The following is a 21,199-nucleotide window of genomic DNA, read 5'->3' on the forward strand; positions in this document are numbered from 1 at the left end:
AGAAAAGTTCCCTCCTGTCAAACAGTAACTCAACATTCGCTCTTCTTTCAGAAGAACTCGCACACTCCATAAAACAAAACACAAACTTCTTAAAATCTGTACATAACGTGAAATATTTGTGTAAGGTGCTGTAATTATTTTGGCTTTTTTATACAATATATAGGTTGTATAGGGTTTCCTATACATACTAGTGCAGCTTTTTTTTTACGTCTGACAGGGTTTTTTCTAACTCCAAGGTAAAGCTACTGTATGCACTACTGGATCTAATACCAGAGAATAATGTTTTCACCTTTGAATCAGAATATTCTGTGCAAAAACTGGGGGTTGCAATGGGCATGGCATGTGTCAGCTCTTATGCCAATATTGTCTTGGCTTATTGGGAAAAGCAGTCAGTTTTTACAGATGTTAGATTTAGTTCACATGTGAAATTTTACAAACGATTTGTGGACGATGTCTTTTTTGTTTGGCAAGGACCAACCAATCTACTGTTGGAGTTTGTAGATTATCTACAAAATAAAACTACCTTTCTTTCATTTACTATGCATTACTCAGCTGAGAATATAGACTTTCTTGACACTGTATTTAAGAAGGATGTGTTAGATAGCATTTGCTTTAGAATGTATAGGAAACGCTGTAGGAAGAACAACATCCTACACAACACCAGCATGCACCCTAGGCACATTCCAAGGAATGTGGTTAAAAACCAAGTGCTTAGAGTAATGAGACTGCACACAAAAGAAACTAAGCTAGAAGAAGCTCTGGATACTTTACATATAGAGTTGTTAGACTGTGATTACAAAATACGAGTCATTGAAAGGGCTACTAATGAGGTTAGATCTGCCACTGAGATGAGATTAGACCCTATTTCTCTGACCCCCTTGACCAATGAGATAAGGAGAAACATTTACTTGAAGGTAATGCAAGTAGGGTAACTCTAACATATTCAAGTAACATTAACGTCATTTGTGATGTGGTGAAAACGAACTGGCCAATACTCATGATGGACCCAAGTGTAGGTAATGTGGTCGGACCCAATCCACAATTCTCCTTTAAAAAGAATAAAATCCTGAAGCAATGTCTATGTTATAGACAAAACTATACAGACAGGGTACATTCTGTAAGGAGAGGTATGTATGCATGCAGATCATGTAGTGCCTGTAGGTATGTGTGGAAGGTTACATCTGTTACACACCCTAGAACTATGAGAAAGATTGAATTTAGTTTTTATGCTGACTACACAGATAAGAATATAGTGTACTTGGCACAGTGCACTGTATGTGAAGGGTTCTATACTGGGAAAAAACAATAAAACGCTGAAAGAAAGAGCACTTGAACATAATAATTATGTACGCAATAGGAAAGAAAATAATGCGCTAGCCAAACGTGATGAAAACTGATGATACCCATAGTTATTGGTTCTGCATAAAGTTGGTACTAATATAAGAGGAGGCGATATAGCTAATGTAACAGAATATATCGAGTTAAGATGGATTCTTGACCTGAGGGCTACTGTACACTTAGGTCTGAATAATGCTGTGTCTTTAAAACCTGCTCTGAAGAGGAGAGGATTGCATCATTAATTGCACCATGTGATCTGACATCCCCTGATTGTATGGCTGGTTATTTGTATATAGGGTTTTAAGTTTCTTTTATTTTTTCATGGTCTGAAGAAGCGGGTAAGCCACGAAAGCGCTCACCAGTTTGTTTTGTGTACATCTATTACTATTATTAAAACTGTTTTTACTCAACTTCAGCATTTTGGATGTCCATTTTTGAAATATCCAACAAAGATAAGGATGGAAATAAGGTACACAAGGAAATCTGGTGGTGGAATCCAGAAGTTCGGGAACTCAAAAAGACAAAGAAGGAGTGCAGGAAAAAGTGGGAAACAGAAAAGATGGACTAGCTAGGAATGAATACTTGTTGGCTAACAAAGGCTAAGAAAAGAGTTGCAATAGCAAAGAATAAGGTATCAGAGGCACTCTACCAGCTTCTGGAAAGGCAATAGATGACACAAAGAAACTATATCAGGTTGTAAGGCAAAGACAAGATAAAGAAGATAGTCAGACACCCTTTATAATAGATGCTTGCAACAATCTACTCACTAGTCCACAGGACATCAAAGGCAGATGGAAGGAGTACTTCCATCAGCTTCTAAATGAGAAACCCCACAAAAGCCGTACTTCCCCAGACACAGCCTATGTATGATGAGAGAAGAGGTGGAGCCCACAATAGAAGAATAAGAACAGAACTAAGGAAAATGAAGTCAGGGAAAGCAGCAGGCTAAGATGAGGTCACAGTAGATATGATAAAGATGCTGGGTAAGCTAGGAGAAATGGCTCCTGAGGGCACTTACAGAGGTGGGGAGAGCAAGAAATATCTCAGATGACTGGAGAGTAAGTACACTAGTGCCAATGTTCAAGAACAAGGGGGGATTCACAACTGTGGCCAGTACAGAGGTATCATACTCCTATCACATTGCATGAACGTTCTGGACAGGGTGACTGACAAAGAAATATGCAGAGTAGTAGAAAGTAAGGTGAGAAATGAACAGTTCAAATTCAGATCAGGTGCAGCAGAAATGACCCAGTGTTTGCTATGAGGCAGACAGTTGAGAAAAAGCTAGAGATGAGGAAAAAGTCCAACTGGGCATTCTTAGACTTGGAGAAAGCATATGACAAGGTCCCAAGAAAGCTGATTTGGGCAGTCCTGTGGTGGTTCTAAGTCCCAGAAACATTGGTAGAATTAGTGCATGCTATGTGCAAGGTCCCAATGATACAAGTATGAACAGTGGTCTCACAGAGGGGTTTCCCAGTGGGAGAGGGTGTGCATCAGGGTTCAGTTCTAAGCCCATTGCTGTTCATACTGGTGACTAAACTAGCAAACAGATCAGAGGAGACAGATCAAAGTTGTTGTATGCAGATGAAGGGTCATTACAGGCAGACTCCGAGCAAGCACTTCAGCAAAGGGTAGAGGAAGGGAGTGCAAAACTGAAGGCACACGAGATGAAACTGAGTACAAAGAAGTCACATGTAATGGCAGCAAATGGGGGGAAATCAGAAGCTGAGAATTAAGACAGAAGGGAAAATAGTGGAATAGGTCAACAGATTCAAATATCTAGGAGGGGTCGTTGAGGAGAAAGGAAGTCTGAATGAGGAGGTCAAAACTAGAATCGGAGGGGCTGCAGACAACTGGCACAGTGTGTCAGGTATAGTACACAACAGAAGAATGGCAAAAAAGCTGAAAAGCAAGGTGTATGAAGCAGTGATTCAACCAGTACTACTGTATGGCACAGAAACCTGGGCAAGTGAAGGCAGAACAGCTGAGGAAGCTAGTGGTGATGAAGTGCCTAATACAGGTAGTAGGATGTATACTGTGGGACATATGAAGACATGAGGGCATACGCAGAAGCCAAAGTAGCTCCAACTGCAGAAAAGGTCAAAGAGAACAGAAAATGGTGGAAGACAATCTGTTAAAGAAGATTTATTTTATTTAACAATTGTTGACCAGGAAGGTCTGACTAGGACAGAGCCCATTTCCAGCAGAGACCCAGGGAGAAATGCTCCAGATACATGTCTTTGGAATGTGTGAGGAAACCCACTCAAACACAGAGAGGACATGCAGACGCCACTCAGAAGGCACCCCCAGCCAAGAATCAAACCAGAGAAACTCTTGCTGGGAGGTGACAACATTAACCACAGCACCACTGTGCCACTCAGATGATTTGGGACGGAGAAGAAGGCAAGAGGAAAAGATGGCATCCAACAAACAGGTAGATGGATTGTGTAAGAGAAGACTTGCAACAATCAAGCATGAGTGTCAAAGAAAGCAGGAGAGTGGCACTGAATAGAGAGAGATGGCGACAGTTGACATGACAACACCCTGACCTAATGTAGAAAATGGGGAAAAAAGGGGGTTGCTGATCATAACTCTGGCCTTTGACCAACATGTAGCTAAGATAATAAGAAAATCATTCTTTGTGGCCCAACTTACAGGAAAGGGTATGGCGTCCAGGTCCAAGTAAGTTAAAGTACCACTCTACTTGGGCCTTATCTGACCTATCATTTAATACAAAGCCCACTTTGGCATATATCAAACCAGACACTTGCAGCAGTTGGAACATCCACAAAGGTTTTTCACCAGGAGAATTCAAGGCATGAATACCCAGTCCTACACTGATCGCCTAAAGTCTCTGTCTCTGTATTCAGTCTCCTTTGGGGTGCTGAGAAGTTGTCTGCCTAGCTTACAGAGCTTCTCAGACTCAGTCTTGATGGATCTGTTGCACATGCACAAAACAAACAGCAACAGAATACTAGATCCTGGGATCTGAACTTCACTTGTGGCATAACAGAATTTGCTGGAGAGTCAGATATGTCTCCCAAAGGAGTCCCATGCTATGGAATATGCTCCCTATCTATGTAAAACAGAGTTCATCCTTGTCCTTATTCAACAAAACCTTGGCAATTGGATGGGAAATTGTAAATTTATCCCTGGTCTGGCCTCATTATGGACAGAGGCCATTAATAAGAAATGTATTACCCTAACAAACATCCCCCTACAAATTCTTAGCTAATTGCCTGGTAACATGCGTAAATAAATGATATTTGGGAACCAAATGATCTGGAGTGAGCTGCTAGGCTTGTAAGGGCTGTAAAACTAGTAACAACATATGAATCTCTATGTCTACATCAATCTTTGTGTGGGTGTGTGTGTCTTTATATTTCACAAGGAGTCAGGTTTGTGCAAGTGTAATTTTGCTGTAATTTAACAAATCACTAGATGAGCAGAATAACAGGAAAAGACAGAAAATACCACGCCACAAGACATCTCTGCCTCAGAATAAATAGTTATTCAAAGTTAAATAATAGGAAGTTGATCATATTTTGCTGTAGACTTGACTTAGTAAGGGAAAAAAAGAACAATGACATTAGTTCTAAAACAACTGAAAATAATAATTTTTACAACATCCATGGGAAGAGTTATCCCCACTGCAGGCATTGAGGAACACAATTACATTCAAGTCTTTTTTTCCAGCAGCACCTGTCAGTTACACATGTTACTGCAAGTATCTCTCAGTGCAGGGACAGTTTTGATACTTTTGAATAGTGTGTTGATTGGCGGGAGAGCCTGTCAATTTATCTTAGACTACAAAAGGATACTTTGAAAAAAGCAGCTATATAACTCCTTAATTTAATGTAACACATGTTCTGCACACATATAAATGTTTTCATTCCAGGAAAAAAAAGCAGCAGCCTTGTTACAGAAGGTGTATATGATGACAGTCGCTAGCACTAATCCCATTATATTTCAATGGGAAGAGAATTCACCACTACTTCTTTATGTCTAGTATGACTCATTTAAAGCAGATCTGAAATGGATTATTAAGAAAAAGGGTTGAAGAAAAACAAAATCACGTTAACATGTCAAGCCCCATGGGCATCCATATGTGGAAAAACATATTACAATTGTATAAGAAGCATTTACACAGTGATTCTGAAGTATTAAAGTAGCTCAGAAAACAAAGATAAGTGTGAAAAAAAGACAGATTTTTTTTAGTTCTAAGGTGGAGTTTTCCTTTAACCAGAGTGCTCCTGAGCTGAGTCTGAAAAGCATTCCTGGTGATCACTTCCCCCAGTTAACACATACAAATAAGTAGGTATTATTAGGTACAACAGCTCTAATTACATCAAGATTTTACACCAGCATCAAAGTTTTACAGCATTTCTATGTCAGGACTTACAATTATTTGAAAAGTGTTCTGTTATGCTTAAATGAATTTATTCACTGAAATTATCGGATTGTTCTGTATGTAACTTTTTCCATAGTCTTTTCTCATCAAGTTACAAGTATAACATTTATTTATTATTATTTATTTTACATTTGTTGACCGGGAATGTCTGACTGAGCCGAAGCCCTTTTTCAGCAGAGACCCAGTGAGAAAAGCGCCAGTAAATAGATATAACATTTTGTCATTATTAACAGGTATTATACAGGTGGAATAAGGCAATCAGCTAGCAGGCTACAAAGATAATTTTTTGAGAATATACAGATTACATTTTGTCATAAATACAAGTATAATATAAAGAATAATGTAAAGAAAAGAACAGGTAGATAATAGTCAGAGCACTTTTTTGAAAGTAGTAGTTAGAAGAGAAAAGCAACATAGGAGTTGAATGTTAATTTTACAATTAAAATAATCAGGAAGGAATAAAAGTTTCAGAGAGAGGGGAAAAAGCTATTGATTAGTGGAGAAAAATAGAGGGTTTTCAGGGTGGGTTTGAGCATTGGCAGATCCATTTCCTGTTGAAATATTCTTTTAGAGTTAGTTTAAATTGTTTGGGATGTGTGAGTGTTCGAATTTCGAAGGGAAGTTTGTTCCATTTGATAGAGGTATGATAGCTGTACAGGCTACACCCTGCTTTAGAGTTTGGCTTATAGATTTTTAAGGTCTTGGGAGGAGCTTCGGAGGCTTCTTGTAGGAGTATAGTGAAAATAAAACAAACTCTGCAAACAGTTCAGAAAGAAAAAAAAGACATCATCATGTGTGAATGCAATGGAGGAGGCAGAAAGCAAATGCATAAACAGATACAATGCATGATGCACTGCTTTTAGTCCTGCACTTACTCTGTCCATTTTGTGCAGTTCTTAGCCATTTCTGAGTCAGAAAATGTTCCATCAAGGCAACGTTCACATACCACATCATCAACATGAGTGCCTGTTTTTAAAAAAGAAAAAAGCAAATTAAAAAGCTAGGCATATGGAAGAAGAAAATAACAAATCTGATTATGAAAGAAAAATGTTATTTAGATTACACATGCTGGCAGTCAGCTCCTGCCATATATATCATTACAGCTGGAAAACCTGTATTTGGCAGACCCCTTCCTTCCTACCCATGCATTGATATTCCTGTCCCATACAAAGGTGATGGCCCCTGTTGCTTGCAGTTACCACTTCTGCTGGCAGAATTTCGTGGGGATTTACTCTTTTTGCTGTTAAGTAATACAAAGTTGTATACCATTTAAGGTTACTATATTAGATAACCTGGATGAGTCCCCTGCAATAGGTTTTGCTAGCTCATCTATTTCTCCTCCATTCCCATACATGGGTGAGTACATACCTTCTGCTGTCACATGTCTGTGTATCACATGTTCAGCTAGAACAGCAAGCCTAGTCAGTACACCTCTCAGTTTGTCCCCATCCACCGGGCATGCACTGCCTTTAAGATAGAAAAAAGACAAGAAATCGTAATACATAATTGATGTATAAATAAATAGTTGCACAGCTTATAGGGAACCTATCCTCTGTGTCTGATATCAGAAGTCTTCTGCAGTAAAGAAAAGAGTGGGATAAAAAAACTGGTAGACATACAAGAAGAAACTGATGAACTAAAACTAAAACTTGCATCAAATGACAAATCTGCACTAGCTGACATTTGTAAAATGAACAAGGAATATGAGGCTATCATGTAGCATAAAATATCAATAAATCTGGAAAAAATCAGATTACAATCCTAATCAATTATCCCAACAGTATGCACAGGATTGTGATTAGATTTAAATATTTAAATGAGAAAAGTCATATAAAAGAAATAATATACATTAGAGATAATCAGACTATCAAAGTTACAGATCTAAAAAATATCTTCTTACGTTTTAAAAACCATTACAAGAATATTAATAACTCATGATAACAAAAGTATAGACAACTTTCTTGCTAATAATATTCAAAAGAAGCTATCCAAACACAATATTAATAACATAGACAAATCTTTTTCTTTTAAAGAATTAAAAGAACAAATAAAAAATCTTAAGACAAAAAAAGCACCAGGGCTAGATGGTCTAATTCTGGAGTTTTACAAACTCTTACCTGATAACATCTTGAAAACCTTACTCAATGCATTCCAAGAAGTTAAAACTACAGCAAACATCCCTCCCTCATGGAAATATCCCTCTCTCATGGAAATATTCCACCATCGCTCCCATCTTAAAACCAAATAAAGAGCCCAAACCTTTGCATATCACACAGGCCCATTTCTTTGCTTAACATTGATTACAAGATATTCATATCTATCTTAGCAGACAGATTAAATAATATTCCTTCAATATTAATTCACGAAGACCAAACCGGGTTTATCAAAAACAGAAAGGTAAGAGACAATAATTAGATTACTGTCATTAATAGACTTAGCAAACAAGAAAAAAAAAAGAGCTTTCTATTTTATGCCTTGATATAGATAAAGCTTTTGACTCTATAAGTTGGCCATATCTGTTTAAAGCTCTGCAAAAATACAACTTTTCCCCACACTTTACAGGATTAATTAAAAAAACAATATGAAAAGTCCATAGCCTATGTAAAGACCGTATCTTATTTATCTAGCCCATTCAAAATATTAAGAGGTACTAAACAGGGGTGCCCCCTCTCCCCAGTACTCTTTGCCCTGGCTATTCAGCCTCTTGCAAATTATGTTAGAAATAATGACAGCGTTAAAGGATATAAAGTGTCAGACAAATTATCCCCTAAGATGCAACTGTTTGCTGATGACCTACTAATAACTTCTAATGATACTGAAAAATCAGTAGATCACCTATTACATAATCTAGACTTCTTTGCAGACATCTCTGGTCTAAAATTCAATCACAACAAAACTCGAGCACTTCTAGTGAATAAAAATGTTACTATGAAACTTAGATATAAAAGAGACATAAATTGGGAGGGCATGCATATTAAATATCTCGGTATCATTATTGAATCTAATTAGACAAAATCACTCACCTCTAATTGCCAACAACTTATAAACCCAATTACTAGTCTATTTGACAGTTGGAACAGACTCTTCTTCACATTTGAAGACAGACTAATTTAATCAAAATGATACTGTTACCTAAAATCTTATTCATTTGCCCAGCTCTAATAATTCACCCACCTGTCAAAATTAAACAGAAAATTAATAACTTATTACTCAACTTCCTTTGGTATATCCCCACAAAAAACAAGAATTTCTCTTCTCTGGCACACCACAAGCTGGGATGAAGGAGGTATAGGGTTTCCAAATACTGATTTTTATTTAAATTCTGCATTTATTATCATAGTGTTGCTTTGGAATAATACTTCTTATACATCATACTGGAAATCGGGCAGCCACGGTGGTGCAGCAGTTAGCATTGCCGCCTCACAGCAAGAGGTTCTCCGGTTTGATTCTCGGCTGGGGTGCCTTCTGTGTGGAGTCTGCATGTCCTCCCTGTGGTCACGTGGGTTTCCTCCAGGTGCTCCGGTTTCCTCCCACATCCCAGAGACATGCTGTAGGTGGATTGGACACTCTAAATTGGCCCTAGGTGTGAGTGTGTGCATGTAGTGTGCCTTCTGTGGAAGGTTGGCCGCCAGGATGGCAACTCGATACCGTAGAACTCCACTGCCAAACATGAGCGGACAGGTGATCCGCTGTGGCGACCCCTAACCGGGAAAAGCCGAAAGATGAAGAAGATACATCATACTGGAAATCAATACATGAAACCTTACTTCTTAATAGTAATAGGACATTGCTTGAACCATATACTCAAATAGATACAAACATCTTTATATGAAATTTAAAAATATACATTCAAAGTGAAAAGTCAAAACTTGTTCTCACACCTCTTATAAACCAAATATTGTTGTTTAAAAAGCTTATGTTTTCTAATCAATTAATTAAGAATTTATTAATAATTATATTTCCTAGTGCTTACATGAATGAGTATTTTATATATTTTGATACCCAGAAAATGTTAGAATTTAAGTTGGGTGACCTATTATATTGGAATCAATTTCTCTCAGCTAGTAAAATAAGTTCTGCAGACTGTTTAATCAACAGATATAGTTTGCAAAATTGCAATTGGCTGGACATCCAAACTTGTAAGGATTTTATACATACTAAGCTCATACTCTCACTAGAAACACACAATAAGAGTAACTTAAAAATCTAGGATTTTCTCTCAACAATTATTAGTAGCTCACCCAAGAACACTTCATACATATCTCTTATTTATAAAATTCTCATAAATGATTTTAGCAAAACAGGTGTTTATTTTTATAATTATTCAAGTGAAGTTAACAGACAAGTATTCTCAGAAAAAGACAAAAAACTTTGTTTAGAGTGAAGGAATCCACATCTTCCCTGTTCTGGCATGTATACACATGGAAATTTTTACATAGATGTTTTTTTTTTCACCCCACATACACTAGCAATAATGTACAAGAAAGATGAAATGAAATGCTGGAGATGTGGACACCCTGATGCTGACTGGATACATATGGTTGTTAATTGCAGAATCATTTCCCCATTTTGATTAGACTTTAAATATCTTTGTAAAGCACTATGGAATGACAACTGTATAATTTCTGACTCCCTTATCCTTTTCAGTGTTCTTGTTCCTGAAGTCATTCCTAAAAAACAGACATTTTTACTATGGTCTATCCTCTCTATAGCAAGGAAAATTGTTACTAAAAATGGGAAAACCCAATCTACTCTTGGGACTGTCCTCTTGAGCCCTGCTGGCATGGGAATCCCAGTTATACATTCCTTAGCCTGAGCCATGTGGTTGCTGCCATGTTAAATAAAATGTTCAGGGATTAATGTGTTATGCTTGATGGCCTGCGGTGTGATGCTTTGCTGTCACAACCCCTTCACTAATATTCATAAATAAAATGTCTAATGTGTCCAATCATATATGGAATTTCTAAAAATACATAAAACCTGTGGGTTCCTTAATAGTATACATTAATTCCATACATGCAAATATTAATCATAGAGAAGATACAGAAAGTATTGGATGACAGTTAAAACCATCTAATAAATATGACAGACATGTTATTTCACTTATTATACTATGTGACAATGTGTTGGAAAATAATGTATTAAAATTCCATGACTTTGACTTTTTGTAGGATACTGGAATGGACACAGACACACCCATGGCAACCCCCACTTAACCAGGAGGCGCATTAGAAGTTACTGAGTGCAAAATATTTGTTTATTCAGGTGCTTAATACATGATAGGATTTTATATAGGATTTTATACACAGTTGGGGACAGAATCAGTAAGCAAAGTAATAAATGTATTGAGGGACTGCTATTCACCAGTACAAACTTAATAGAAAAGTAACTGCCACCTGTCATCAGATTATACTTTTGGATATACTATTTTACAGGGATGGGGACAGCTGCAGGTTACATGGCACATTAATTTACAAAGAACTTAATATGTTAATGACTACTGCATTATTAAATCAAATACTATGGATCCATGTATTAAAAGTCAGGAATAAAAAGCAGAGAGATGTTCTGTGTCAGAGATCTAACAAAAAGCAAGGACAGCAGTGGCATACAGACAGATGATTATTTAGAGGCACATCTAATATAATCATGCTAGTGGAAAAAATAATACAGTAGGCATTGCAAGCAAGTGACAACATAATAATGTGAAAATGAGTGTCAACATACTGCCATGAGAAACCTTTTATGCAAAAGACAAAATCAAATATAATGACGATTCAGAACTGCAGAAAATCTGAAAGGTAAGCCACTGTGGCCTGGTTATCTCTACACAAGAAGGTAAGCTGGTGCTGAACTGTGGGACCCTGAGAGGCATGTATAGATTCCTCCAGACTAAGCATTTGAGCTGCTCTACCTTTTACCTGTATATCATTGCACCTCCCAAGACTGCAATCTGTCCTGCTTCTTATCTGTGTTCTTTCTGTATCTTTGTTATACTTCTGACATGGCAACTGAAGTGTTCCCACACAGAATGTTCTACTGGTGTGACACCTGTTTTTGGAAGCCATGCACCCTATAGCAATTTCTGCAGTGTGGTGTGCATTACCCTAATCCAGTTGTTTATCACTTTTTGTTTCTTGCTGTAGTGTCTCCTGTAAAATGTCAGTCTTGCTACTTATCATATTATAACAGAGATTGTAGCCTAGTCATTGTGTTAATGAGGTGATGTAGCATGACTGTCTCTGACTCACGCTTATACTGCACTGTAGTATCAGCTCTATTCTATGTTGCTGCCATGTGCAGGAACATTGTGATCAATAAGATCAAATAAGATGGGCAATGCCATGAAGACTGGCAAATATATTTGGCCCATGCTAAGTGTTAATATTCACAAATTACATATATTTATTTACAAAATTCCAGATAGCTGGGATGGCAGTATCTCCTTTCATTACATTACTCCCCCACCCAAAGACTTAAGCTAGTTTTTCAAGTGACCGCTAAGAAACGTTGCTTGAGAGGGGTGAGCCTATCTGGGAATACCTTACCCCATTCTCTGTCTCGAGATTCCAGCTGCTTTGGCATTGCTGACCCCCAGTATAGTGAGTCACTGTCCTATCATATGCCTGTAATCCTAGGCTTCACCATAGTAATTTGGGATTTTGTTGGCTGGCTCTGTGTAGGCATAGACCCCCCCCCCAGACTCCTCCTGCCTCTTACTGCAAATACTTAGCACCAGGGCCTCCCTATCATGGTAAGGACTCATCATGTTAACATAGTGCAATGAGTGCCCCTGCCTAGCAGTTCTACCATGTAGTTAACATCTCTAACCTTTCTTAACACTTTGAAGGGTCCCTCCCAAGCTGCCTGCAGCTTGTTGTGTCCGACAGGAATGAGAACCATAACCTGCTGCACTACAGTATAAACTCTAGCTCGAGCATTCCATTCCTGTCATACCAGACCTTTTTCCTGCTGTTGGGCTCCTGCCATGTTCTCCTGGACCAAGCCCATGAGTTCCCTGAGCCTTTTCCTGAGATTTAAGACATATGCCACAATAGACTTCTTGTGGGATTCACACACACCCTCCCACTCATCATGAATCAAATCTAGAGGTCCCCTCACCCTACGCCCATACAGTAACTCAAAGGGCAAAAACCCTGTGGAATCCTGGGGAGCCTCTCTGTAAGACAACAACAGATGGGGCAAATACTTGTCCCACTCCCTCTTAAACTGGTCTACAAATGCCTGTTAGCATGGTCCTGAGTGTACAGTTTAACCTCTCAACAAGACCATTAGTCTGGGGATGGTAGGGGGTGGTCTTTAGGTGTTTCACCCCACAGTGATTCCACAGACAAGCCAGCAGGTCTGACATGAAACTGGCACCTCTGTCATAAGTATTTCGTTTTGGAAACCTACCTGTTAAAAATCTCTAACAAAGCATTTGACACCTTTTCTGCTTCAAAGGGGGACATGGGGACAGGGCCACCATCTCAGGGTATCTGGTAGCATAATCTATTACCACTAGGATATACTTTTTCCTGTGGAACTTGGGGTACTCAGATGTGCCACAATATCCATAACTACACTCTTAAATGGTTCCTCAATCACAAGCAAAGGCATCAAAGGAGCCTTGACCTTGTCTCTTGCATTGCCTACCTTTAGGCACTGTTCACAGCTCCTGCAGTACCCGTTACATCTCTGGAAATCCCAGGCTAATAAATGTTCGGCATAATATTAATATGTCTCTTTGTATGCAGTATGCCCATACGACCTGCAAAGGGAATGTCATGGGCTATGGCTAGAAGTGCCAGATGGTAGGCTCTGGGCACTACCAACTGATGCATTCTCTCATCCTGTAACCCTCCCTCAGGGGTCCACTTTCTATACAGTAACCCTTTGTCCCAGTATACAGGTTCCCCTTCCCATGAGAATCAGGTGCCTCACTAACTACCTCCCTCAGGCCTTGTAATATAGGGTTTGAGGGCTGAGCCTATCTCAACTGTCTCTTTGTAACCGTTCCCATCTCCCCTTCCACATGAACTCTGGTATTCTATGACAGCAGTGCCTCACTGTCAGCCTGGGTACTACTACTCACCTCTGCCCTTGCAGTCACTCTGTCCAAGGAAACATCAGTACCTACAAGCAGCTGTGACTCACCTTCAGTCTTACTGCTACAGGGTAGCCCCCTCTCTGAAGTAACGATCACAACAGTCCTGGCTTCAAGTCTGCAGTCTGTCTGGGTCCCCCCAGGCTACCAGAACCACATGCTTGTCTCCAAGCCTGACTGTGTGTCACTGAATGCACACTGCATTATCAAAATCATTCCCTATCAGAACATCTGCAGGGATAGCCTCAAATACACCTACTTGGTTGCTTCCTTTTCCACCCTCCCAGTCAAGCTGCACCCTAGCCAGAGGTACTTGAAATGGGGTCCCTCCTCAAGCTCTGACTGGAGGAGACTGCCCAAGCAAGGCTGTCTCTCTCTTAGCAGTGGCCTGTTTCCCATTTACTAAGATAGGATATAACCTCTTGTGGTAGTTTGGTACTCTTGTTGGCTCCAGATGACTTACTGCTGACATTCTGCCATTCCCATTTAGTGGCTCTCCCACCTTTTGTTCCCCACCTTTCCTCCATGGACATCTATATGCTACATGGCCCCACTGGTTGCATTTAAAACATTTAAGCCTTAGTCCTGGATGTGCACCTGGCCTAGTGGCTTCCTCTGCTACTGCCAGACTCTGTTGAGGTGGTTTAGGCTGCCCACCATGGGTTCCCTTAGACCCAAGAGCAATACTGAGTATCCCTTTCCTGTGCAGTTATGCCCTATTTGCTAGGTATAGGTCTTCCTTTTTCCCCAACTCATCTGCTGAGTTACATTCTCTATCTGCTAACCAGATTCTCATGTCCTCAGACAAAGTGTGAAGGGCTTGTTCCCTCATCAAAAGGTCTGCCAGCCCTTCAAAAGTGGTGACCTGACACCCACTCACCCACCTATGAAAATAAGTGCTTAGTTCAGCAATACATTCACATACAATTTCATCTGCCTTGTGAGTATGCTCACGGAACGTTTTTCTATAAGTTTTAGGTGTTAATTTAAAACACTCTAATAGACAATTTTTAATAGTATTATAATTTAAGCAATCAGTATCAGACAATTTAGAAATAGCAGTTATAGCTTTACCATGGAGTATGGAGGTCAGGAACCGTACCCAGAGCCCAATGTCAACATTATACTGTTTACATACCCTTTCAAACATATGAATAAAACTGTCAAAATGATCACCGTCTGCAAATTGTGGAAGAAAGTTACTGACCTTTGTTACTTCCGGTATTCAGTTACTCCCTTCCCCATTACTTCCATGACCCTGGTGAACAGTCATCTCCTTCTCATGTTGTCTCTCCCTCTCATTCTCCTCAGCTTCCAGACGTCTGAGTTTCTGATTTTTAGAAGGACCTTTAAGTCCTCTCTGGAAAGGTTTAACTGTCCATTTTCTGAGAGTTGTACATCTCCAAAGCCAGGCTGCTTGTCCTCCTGCTTGCTAGTCTATGATGGAGCTGTGACCAAGGCTGCAATCATTTCTGCTTTAGTCAGGATGGCATGCACCAGTCCTTTAGCCTGGCACATCTCAGCCAACTGGCTCCTTGTCTGCTTGCCATACTTCTCTGCTGACATCATTGCCTGATCCCCCTCACTAACTAAGCTAACAAAAAATAAATAAAACTATTGTGATATGAAACTCTGAAGGTTCACTGTGTGGCTGATTGAGAGTTCAAACACTTTCCTTAATGACCACTGTTTACAGGCTACAAGAATTCAATATCTACATCTCTGAATCCTAATATGTGGATATCTCACCACTGCCAACCAATATATGTGACGCCGCAGCACTGGCCCAGTAATCAAGGAACCTCAATCCTCACCACTAGCACCAGTGGGGGACGTACACTGGGAGGATGACTTAAATACACACTATTTCCAGATGCAGATCTCTGCATCAAGTGCAATTTCCCTTAAGAGCACAAAGAGACCACAGTCAGTCTGAGGCTGGTTTCTCCTTTTACTCCCGATTCCAAGTAAGACTCCCCAATGGCACAGCTACACAGTAGAGATCTCAGCTGTGTGGCCAAGCCAAAACCTCCAGCACACTCTCCATCCAACTATTGCTTTATGTCTCTGCCGAAGTAGCTGACATACACACACACTTTGAGGTTTGATTTATACACACAAACACACACCTGGGAAAGGTTAGAACAGGTTTAGTAGCTATGCCCCTTTTGTCCAGACTATAAGGTAGTTATCACTGCCACCAGCCACATCCTAATCATCTACATTAAGGCCCTTAACAAAGGGTGTCCAATCTTACTGTGTAATGTTACTATCAATACAAATGCTAGTTTGTCCAAGAGCAAGGCTATTAGGAGTGGCATACACAGTGTCACAAAATAAATGCAAGTACTCTCAGAACTTAAATATGTCTCACAAATATCAGCCACAATGAACAGTTTAACTATATTTAATAAAAAAGAACAAGAAAATACTCAGTAAATAATCACAGTTACATCAGAGTTCAAAATCACAGGAAATATTTAAAACAACATTGTAGGACAGTCTCAAATAAAGAAAACATCTAACCTATAATTCACTATATTCCTGACTGTATCTAAAGAATTACTATACCCTATTTAACTTACTTACAGAGCAACACGGCAGATGTGGTGAGTGGGTCTGCCAGCTGATGCTGTCAGGTCAAAGACAAACTACAAAACAGACAGTTCTTAAATTAATATTTCAAATATTATTGCTGAAATAGCTTGCAGCATGATATGACTTCTTGTTATCTGACTATCACAGGTGAAAATCCCCACTGATGCAGCTGGTAGCATTTAGCATGTATCTGTGAAAATACATAAACAAAGGCTTTTTCTCAGAAGTTTGCAGACCCTGGAAGTCATAAAACAATAAAATACTTTTACATCTCAAGCCTAGTAATTATGTCAAGACAACACAGAGAGCTCCCTAATACAGACACCCTGTCTCTTGCTGTCATAAAGTAATTTAATTTAATCTATTTTTCTGAAGTTAACTTCTTGTGTTGCAGTTTCCATTGTTAAAATAAATACCTCTAAACAGTCACAACAGTGCAGATATATATATATATATATATATATATATACACACACACACACACACACACAAACCATCTGTCCAAATGGCTTCAACTTCTTTTCAGTGTCCCCATATACCTTCCCAGAACCAGTTTTCCTTCCAACAGATATCTTTCCTTGTAGTAAAATCATGTAATATCTCTACTGTTACTCTCCCTTTCTTCAACATTTTCCAGCCTTCCTGCTCACCCTGCAACCTGCACATTTTTCCATCTTCCTATTTCCTTTCCTCTCCAGCCTCCATAATCAACTGTCTTTAAAAAGCTCCTTGCCTGTGTTAACCTCATACTTCTACCGCACCTGCCAAAATTCCATCCACTCCCACAGCCCCAATATGCACTCCAGCTCTCCAGTCATTCTCTCCAAGTCCCCTAATGTTTTATCCCAAGATACTTTCATTTGCACAGTGTCCTATATACACCTCCTCTGTTATCCTGTGCCACAAACTTCTTAATCATCCCTCCTCCTCCTTGCTTATACAAATCTTTCTCCCAACATATTTCTCAAGCATCTTGTCTGAATCCCTTTCCTCCCTTCTTCCTCTATCACCCATTTTAGACTTTCCTCCTAGAGCTCCCTCTTCTGCTGCATTAAATTAAAAACTGTGACATATTGTCTAAAATCCATTGTCCCCTACCCACCCATCCACATCTCAGCTCTCCATCTACCTCTAGCAGAAAACTCCCTTTAGTCATTTTCCATAACCATCTTTCAAATATTTTTTTGGATTTTATCATTACTTTTCCCTAAGGATAATCTGAATGTGACTTCCTGTATATATGACATGGGTTTGCACCAGACTATGCACTACATCCATTCTTCCCTATAAAGAATTTATTTACCCTACCCAGATATCAGGCATTTTCCCTGTCTTACTCTTACATCCTTCCACTTTTATTTCATGTCTTTTACCATTCTATACACTTTAAGCCCTGCACAAGTCTCCAATCAACACTTAACAGGCCTAAAATTTGCTTCCTTTCCTTCTCTATTTGTATCACTCCTGATTTATTCAGATGAAAGCAAAACTAGATTTCTCCTTAAATTTAGAAAAAAAGTCCTAGTTTTTTTATCAGTTGGCTTGTGCCTTCTAAAATCAAAATGCAATGCTCAGAAAAAGAAAAAAAAAAACACTTCTTCCTCTCCTCTTATTACTGTCTGGCATTTACTTCTCTCACTGCACTAAACATTCAATAACCATCATAAACAATCATGGAGAAAGAGGGGGCAGCCTTGCCTTGTAACTTGCTCTGTTCTCACTTCATCAGATAATCTCCCATTAATAAAAAGCCGCCTTCATAGCTCTAACACATACCTTTCCCTATACACGTTTCAGAACTTTCTCCATATAGTCCCAGGATATGAAATCAATAGCTATTTTATGCTCAAAAGGGCTACTTCCACCTTCCCCTCTTTCCTCTCTGCCCACTCAATAAAGATTATTAACACCCTACAATGGTCTACAGATGATCTTCCCATACAAATATTATCGATTATTTCTTTATTATGTTAAGGAGGACTTTCTCCATTCTGGCCCCAAAGAATGATATCATGTCCAGGCCCTGCCTCTGGAGGCCTAATGGTTTGGGCCAGTCAGTTCTGTGAATTCATCAGCTGCACAAGGAGATCCCCCAAGGTCCCATTACATGGGTCTAGCTGCTGCAAACCTCAGGCAGGACTAGCAACCGCATCTGATGCCAGGTGACCAAGGATGTCCCCATTGGGCTACTGTCACATGTGGAGCCTCCACAACACCCTCCTGGGAGGCAGCCATAGATACTACCGGTGAGCCCTCCAATGTACCTTCATTAAGGTGACCTTTGTCCCCTTGCTAATACACAGGGCTGAAAACCACTGGTGACCCAGCACCAGAAACTTTGGATGGCTGAGAGCCAAGTGGTCCTCCCTGCTCCTCTCTCTGCACTACAGCTGAACCTAAAAGAAGAAAAGACAAAAACAGAAACAAAAAAATGCAACACATTAGCAGACATGCAAATGACAACTCTGGCTTCAATTATACACAGCATACATACATACACATACTATACATACCCCATAGCCTGGTCAGCCTATCAAATCTCCTTAGATAGATGTCCTTCTTAAAGGCCATCTCCTAATCCATTATACAAGGTGGCACTTGTTAATACAATGTGTCCTTGCCAACAGATGGCAAGGAAACAGAGAAACAGCAGAAAATACACTGCAAAAACAAGCGGATTGTGGGTGATAGTGTAATGCATTGTGGGGGTAAATTAGAAACAATCACACTATGTTACATCATTACAAGAACCAACTTGCTATGATTCCTATTGTAGTAAGATAAAAAGTGTGGTCGCCACCATACAGCAGGAGACTGTGTTTAGACAAGTGAATCATGAATAAGAATTCAGTGGAAAGACTTTTATACTGACATATAGGCACACCATAATATTAACATTATTAAAAGTACATCTAGCTTCATTTCTTAGTAAAACATTACAGGTGTTAAAGAAAAAGTACTCAGTACTGAGACACATTATACTGAACTGCCATAATACTGAAGCAAGAAAGTCATCACATGTTAAGGCTACCCCTGCTGTTCATATCTGTTTTAAGTTTGTATATGCATTCTGTTACATGTCTAACTATCAATTTATATTTATTTGATTTGTTTCACCTAGATGTGCATAAAGCAAACTATACTTAATACATTGAGTCACTACAGTGTGTCCAGGTTATGGATGAAAACGATCACTAAACAGGTTCAATAAACCTGTTAACAAATAAGTAAATGACTCCTCTCATTACTGTTGCCTGTAAAAACTTGTAGTCTGACAGAGATCACATAATGTCAGTCACATTCATGAAATACAGCTGTCTAAAATATGACAGTTTACCTTACCTTGCCATTTTACTTTCTCACCAACAACACATTTTGTATATTTTTTGCATGTGCCACAACCTTCTTCCTTTAAGTCTAGGCAGTAATGGTCTCTGGCACAATCACACACAGTATTTCTTATCCTGGTGCAGTTCATTTTCAATTCCATACCCAAAGCTAGAAAAAAAAATTACATATAGTTAATATGTACTTTTAGGTTTTACATAGAAAATACTAATGTACTGAAAACCTTATACCACCTTGATAATGTTAACAAATACAAAGCTTTATTTCTTTTAAATAAAATCAACAATCTGAGAAAGCTAAAACCATATTTAATAAACTCAAAAGCAAGGCTGCTGTGGAGCCAATAACAAGTCCATCTGATCCCAAAGGATGTGATTTTATTATTCAAACACAGCGATATAAAACAAGTGATAAGCGCTTTCATCACCAGGACTTCAACAGATCTAATACAGCTTTATACATAAGCAGTTTAAATACTAAAAGAAGGCATCATGTGACTAAAACAATTATCTAAATACGTTAATTAATTAAAATTACATTCTAAATATAGAAAATTCTGTGACATATAAATACAACTTAGCATACAAATAAAAAAACATAATAGGATGTGTGCAAGGATAAAAAATAAAAATAAATATTCATATTTTATGTCATTTCCTATACCATATAATACTAAAATACCTTATAAAATACTAGCCCTATATTTTAATTCGGGTTTGATACTAATACTCTCATTAAGCCCTGGAAAAAACGTAGAATTTAGTTTAAATTGCCATTTGGATTCCGCCCTAAATAGTTGGTTCTTCCAATCACCCCCTCTTGTATCCTTGGGCACTATCTCCAAAATAGCAAACTTAAATCTGTGATTGGGGTTTGCCGTGATATGTTTACTTAAAGCATTTTTAGCATCATTCTTATTAATACTATAAAGATGTTCATATATCCTACGGTTAAGCTTCCTTTCTGTCTTTCCCACATAAAAACAAGTGCAGGCAGTACAAGTAGCCAGATAAACTAAACCCGTAGAAACACAAAAACCTTGTCCAAAAGGATATCTAAGTCAAAGGGCTCTAACTTCAAGGATTCTTTTTCATTAATAAAGGAACAATAGTCACAGCAACCACACTTACGAGTGCCTGTCTTCTTATTAATATATATTTTCATTTTATGTTCCAACAAGAACTTTAGGTTGGAATCTACCTTGTATGTGAAAATTGGCTCAGGGCCCATAAGCTTGAAGATGTCATTATTACATTTTAACATAGACCAATTGTTGAGTATTATTTTCTTCACTACGTTTGCTGTTTCCCCATAAGTTATTACCATGGCCTGTGAGAAATCTTTATGATCACCCCTATTAATTACCAACTGGTCACTACCCATACCTAAAAGTGGAA

At 38.8% G+C, this 21,199-nt stretch overlaps 1 protein-coding gene across 2 annotated transcripts in view; it reads right to left on the reverse strand.

Moving 5' to 3' along the window:
* LOC122794521 (tumor necrosis factor receptor superfamily member 14-like) overlaps window positions 1-21,199 on the reverse strand; it is a 120,199-nt gene that overhangs the window by 38,663 nt on the left and 60,337 nt on the right. The window contains exons 4-5 of one of the 2 annotated variants that reach the window (XM_044062982.1): window positions 19,797-19,952; window positions 6,625-6,715 (exon numbers count right to left, since the gene is read on the reverse strand). In XM_044062982.1, coding sequence (XP_043918917.1) covers window positions 6,625-6,715; window positions 19,797-19,952 — 247 coding nt within the window. The remainder of the gene's footprint in view (window positions 1-6,624; window positions 6,716-19,796; window positions 19,953-21,199) is intronic. The other variant, XM_044062983.1, reaches the window with a different exon arrangement.

The sequence above is a fragment of the Protopterus annectens genome, chromosome 2.part1 (genome assembly GCF_019279795.1).
Source record: "Protopterus annectens isolate FY-2018-M chromosome 2.part1, PAN1.0, whole genome shotgun sequence".
Lineage (NCBI taxonomy): Eukaryota > Metazoa > Chordata > Ceratodontiformes > Protopteridae > Protopterus > Protopterus annectens.